The sequence below is a fragment of the Brassica napus genome, chromosome C3 (genome assembly GCF_020379485.1).
Source record: "Brassica napus cultivar Da-Ae chromosome C3, Da-Ae, whole genome shotgun sequence".
Classification (NCBI taxonomy): Eukaryota; Viridiplantae; Streptophyta; class Magnoliopsida; order Brassicales; family Brassicaceae; genus Brassica; species Brassica napus.
The window spans coordinates 12927783-12933688 of NC_063446.1; the positions used below are offsets into that span (position 1 = coordinate 12927783).

Genomic DNA, 5906 nt, shown 5'->3' on the forward strand with positions numbered 1-5906 from the left:
GTCACCAATCAAAGGTATGAATCTTAAAAAGTTTTCCATGGTCACACTTTGACTGGTGTAGTTCTTGTTTCTAATCATCTAGTTTTTCAATTTTTGGCGAGTTATTCTTGGGTTCACCCCCTAGGGTGAACCTCTAGGTTCATCAACCAATAGGATTTCATTATTTCAAATTCGATATCTTTTAAAAAAGGAAACAAAATATTGTCAAATTATATTATACTTTTAAAAAAAAAGTAAAAAAAAAACTAGTTACAGAAAAAAGAATTAAAAAAAAATCTTCTTAACGTCGTTAACAAAAAACTAAACCCTAAATCCTAATCACTAAACCCTAAATCCTAAACCCTAAACCCTTGGGTAAACCCTAAACCCTTGGGTAAACTCTAAACCTTTGGGTAAACGTAAAACCCTTGGATAAATTGTAAACTCTAAATAAAAACACTAAACCCTAAAACTCTAAACCTTAAAACCCTAAACCCTAAACCATAAACCCTTGAGTGTTTTAGTGTTTAGTGATTTTGATTTAAAGTTTAAGATTTATCCTAGAGTTTAGGGTTTACCCAAGGGTTTAGGGTTTAGGATTTAGGGTTTAGGGATTAGGATTTAAGTTTAATGTTTTGCTGACGACGTTAAATTTTTTTTTTTGTTGTAATTATTACTATTTTTATTTATTTTTTTTACCTATTAGTTTGAAAAAGATAATATAATTTGACAATATTTTGTTTCCTTATTTAAAAGATATCAAATATGAAATAACATAATTTTATTGGTTGGTGAACTTAGAGGTTCACCCTAGGGGATGAACCCAAGAATAAGTCATTTTTGGCAGGGCATTTCAAGCATACCTTATTTAATGTTGTCTCAAGTACTCCTAACTTTAGGGTCATAGTACACAATCTACTCCAGCACAACGGTTACGCTCCACATACGTTTGATAACGATTCTCAAGCAACCGTTGGATTGTGGACACTGCTAGAAAAACTCAGAGAAGACGGTCCTATGACACTGAAGAAGTAGATCACTCTTTCTTCAATTATCATTCCACAATGAAGTATTTCCAAGATTGTCTATGGTATGGTGCATGCAACCATGTTCTTATATAACTAGTGTTTAGTTGCCACCATGATATATACTTACTCTTGCCCTAGATCCGCCCATTTATATATTGCAACACAAACCATCTACTATATAAAGGGATACTAAGAGCATCAGGAAATGAAAAAATGCAAAGGCACAATACATATTTGATTAGATTTTTATCATGCCACCACGGTACATATTTGCAGTTACCATGCCACGGTTAAGATGCCATGCCACAGTTAAGACCCTATATCTTCTAGAGGTAAGATGTGACGAAGGAATGTAAATGTACTATATCCAAAGAATAACAAAACGCAAATCCAAAGCCTAAAAGTGCTCTCTTCTTTTACTAACGATCAGGTGAACCATTACGCAACCTCCTTGTCGGTCTCAGAGTTCGTCTGCTTGTCCTGCGGTGGCAGTGGTAGAGAAGCCTGTGTAGTGTTGGACAACAGAAACTCAGCAAACTCAGAATCGAGGCCAGCCCTCCACAACTCAAACTCAGCATCGTCTTGATCATGTTGCAAGCCTCTCCCTATATCTTCCGTGAAACCTTGAGACCCCATGTGTTGCTGATTTTCAAACGCAAAACCCCTTTGCTGCTGCCTATCAAACGTGAAGCCACTTTGTTGTTGCAGAGAATGCTGTATAGTGTTGGACAACATGGCCTCAAGCCCAACATCGCTTTGACCATGTTGCAAGCCTCTCACTATGTCTTGCGGGAAACCTTGATAACTCATGGGTTGCTGAGTTTCAAACGCAAAACCGCTTTGTTGCTGCGTGTCAAACGTGAAACCCCTTTCTTGAGTTTGAGGACCCGTGTGATGCTGCGTTTCAAACGCGGAACGCATCTCTTGCGGCGTAGGCTGCGTTTCAAACGCGGAACCACTTTGTTGCTGATCCATCTGCTGCGTAGGCTGCATTTGAACTAAACCTTGATAACCTATCTGAAGCGCGAGTTGATCCCTGAGTGAATCGTTTTCTTGTCGAAGCATAACTATCTCTTGTTCTTTGAGGAAGAGGCGGTAGACGCACCCGTAGATGGGGTCTTTGATTCTGGCTCGAGCCTCGTACACAAGTGTGAAAACAACCGCTTCACGCTGACCAAAGTCTACTGCATTGAGCATCTTCTTCACGTTGGACGACCCAAACACATGGTGCACACACTGGAACTTTTCAAGCTCTTGCGGAGGGAAGAAAGGTGCAAAGACACATGATTCTGTGCATTTTTTATTCAGAAGCCTGCATGCTCCACATCGTGGTCTCTGCGCCATATCTATAGAAAGAAGACAAAGATTATGTTTCTTTATGGTAATTAAACGAATCGACGAAGATAACCTAATGAATAATAAGATCTACTAATCCACGCATGAACCAAACTATATATGAACAGATCATATATCTAAGGAAGAAACGAAACGTACCTCGACTCAGTATTATTCAGATGTTTCTGTGTGAGCTCCCAGTGCCTTAAGCTCCAAGAAAACGAAAGATAATAAAAAACGAAAGAGAAAAAGGAGCGCGCTTCAGTTATTATAACGTTGAGATTAGTTGGTGTAGCATTTACAACCGTCGGATCCTTTTTTTTTTTCTTTGTGCAACCACGTGCGTGGATTAGAGCATGATTATCCTAATGCTCATCTTAGGGTCTATTGTGATTTCTTTAATAGTATTAAACTAGCGGAATGAATATTATATATAAATTATTTTTAAGTATTATATATTTTTTACATATTATGAAATAATAAATATATATTGAATAATTAAAAATTTAGTAACTATTACGTATATAATTAAATTGGTACAAATACTTAAATAAATTTTATTAATCCAGACAAACATTTTTTATTTATTTTATATGATGTAAAATTAAGTTTAAATGATATTAACATAGATTTATAGTACATTTTTTATATTAACATCTGTTAAAAAATATTTTATATTCATATTATTTTTGATCATTTGTATTTCTTTATAACATATTTTTTAAATCAATGATAACAATAAAAAATTGTGGGATGTTTAATAGTTTAATAATTTATAATTGTAAAAACATTCAATGCAAAGTTTAAAATCTAAATATTAAGTTGTTAATAATTGTTCAAAATGTTTATCAAAAAAATTCAAAGCAAATTCGAAATTAAATTACTTATGTATTTTATATGGTATATAATTTATTTTAAAAAAAAATATTAATATACATATATATATATATATATATATTTATTAAATGAGATTTCCTACTTATGTAATTTCGTAATCATTTGTATCTTGTTATAACATAAATTTTAAACCATGGATCACAAAAATTTCAATGTGAGATTTTTAACAACTTTAGTCATTTATATTCATTTTTAAAAATTCAAAATATAACATATAGGAAAAAATTTAAATTTTTATTATATAGTTTATGTGATTGTTTAATTTATTTTAATAAGTTAAAATTTTAAAAAATGATAGAGAATAGACTATTTTTTATCAAATCTTTATTATTCAAAATCATTAATTGTCATATATACTTTAGCCACTTTAGGTAATTCCGTGATTTTTATTTTAGGAAACAATGAAAAGCATTTATGATTAATTTATGGTTAGTTTAATAAAAAACTTATTATATATTTATATGGACCAACATATTTTTCTAAAGATTCTAAGAATTGGTGTGGTGATGACATGTGGCTACAAAAATATGTTGTAATGCTTCTCTTTTAATATATAGGGGATAATAAATGTGAGGTTAAAAAACCTAATCAAGAGACCCGAATATTTAGCACCTCCAATTCAAGTCTCTTATTTTGGAGTTCTTAAAGAATAAATTAAAAGATAAATTTTTTATTAAATAAAACATTATAAAAGATAACATTTTAAACATAGATTTAAATATAAAACTTTAAAAAAAAGATTAGTAAAAAATACAATAAAAATAGAAAGATGCATCTGAGATCAGTTGTTGTCTTCATCACGTCCAAATTTAAGCCATACATGTTCAACCAAATCATCTTTCAGTTGTTGATGCATTTGTCTATCACGAATTCTAGTCCGAACATCTATCATATTGGCGACATTTGTAGGGATATCTGTAGAATACGTGAGATCCACATGTGAAGTTCCAGTGTCTTCTCTTTGTTGGAACTCTGAAACATCAAATTGAGTGTATTCATCTCGTTCGTCTTCTACTATCATATTATAGAGTTTGATACATGCTCTCATAATCTTTCTAATTTTGACTTTATCCCAAAAAAGTGCTGGATTTTTAACAATGGCAAAGCGAGCTTGCAAGATTCCAAAAGTACGCTCGACATCTTTTCAGACAGCTTCTTGACGTTGCGCAAATAAAACTGCTTTCGGTCCTTGTGGTATTGGAATATATTGGATAAAAGTTGTAGGACTGCTTTGGACAATGGTTGTTTCATATACCTTAAAAGTCTTTGGTTGATTTTTGTTTGTTTTCTTTCTCCAGTCACGATGTACAGTTCGACCGTTTCTTTTTTTTTGGATCAAACTACTAATATCACCAGATAGAAAATGTTAAACTCTAAGAATGGGGTGAGTATTTGTGCTAAAGAAAACTGATTTAGCCACTAATATAGTGAGATATTATAATATTAGAAGGTATGAAAACTCTTCTCTGTTGTCCTACGCTGGACATAATTAAGTTGTTGTCAATTGATTCTATATTTATGATAATTGGAAATACATCTTTATTTCTTCTTTAGATCATCCTTAATTGGTTTACGGTTCGACCATTTCTAATATACTGATAGTAACATAATATTAGATGTTGATTATCTTCTTCCAATTAGAAATGCAAAGAATGAGAGAAATTCAAGGTGAGACCACTTTACAATTTTGTCATCATATCTATATAGAGTTAGTTTATAGATTACTCTATATGTTTCAAAATGTAATCAGTTTTAATTAAAATCTGTAATATTTAAAAGTTACTACTTTAGAAAACTATCATTTAATATATAAATTTAATCAATTACACAGTAATTTACATAATTTAGTTGGCCAAACAATATCCAATAAATATAAAGTTGCATTGAAATATAAAAACAATTTATATAGTGAAACAAACAATATTTTTAAACCATTATATTATAAAACAATGGGAATATTCAAATTATATTGAAACATTAGAATATTAAGAATCAGAAAAGCTGAAATCTCAACGTCGATCATTTATGTCGGCCATGCCTTAGACCATCTCCAATGTATTTCTCTATTTTTCTCTCTAAATTAGAGGAATTTCATAATAGAGATGGATTTGTCTCATGTTTTTTTACTATTTTTCTCCTAAAAAAGAATATTCTTGATATATTCTTTTCTAAGTTTACAAATAATATTTTTTATTTGTGAAAGTTGAAAACCAGCCCAATTTATTTTAGTATTTTATAAATTATGATATTATTTACACTAAATATTTATTTACAAACTATTATGTAAATAAAAAAATATAATTATATTTATATAAATAATATATTTCACTAAAAAATATTTTTGGTTATAATTGTTTAAGTAAAAAGTTAAAGGATCATTTTGTAAAAACAAATAGAGTAGGTGACATGACAAAATTATAGTTTCTCATTGGCCGATTATTTTCGTCTACGTATACACTCTATCTGAGCCTTATATCCTTCTTTTATTACTTGTTTGATAGTCCTAATTTTTTGCTTTTTTATGTTGCATTTCATGTTTTTGGTTTAGTTTTATTGTGAAATAATAATGAACTATTAGGTTACGGAATATATTGTTCTTTAACTGTACTGACGTTGAATTGACTAATTAATAATGAATAATTTGGTTTTTTTTCTTTTTTGTTGGAT

General features: G+C 30.5%; 1 protein-coding gene across 1 annotated transcript; it reads right to left on the bottom strand.

Moving 5' to 3' along the window:
* Positions 1-1205: 1205 nt before the first annotated feature.
* Positions 1206-2566, bottom strand: LOC106408312 (LOB domain-containing protein 36-like). Its single transcript, XM_013849107.2, has one exon. The coding sequence runs from the start codon at positions 2349-2351 to the stop codon at positions 1446-1448; it is 906 nt and encodes a 301-aa protein (XP_013704561.1). The 5' UTR covers positions 2352-2566; the 3' UTR covers positions 1206-1445.
* Positions 2567-5906: the final 3340 nt, after the last annotated feature.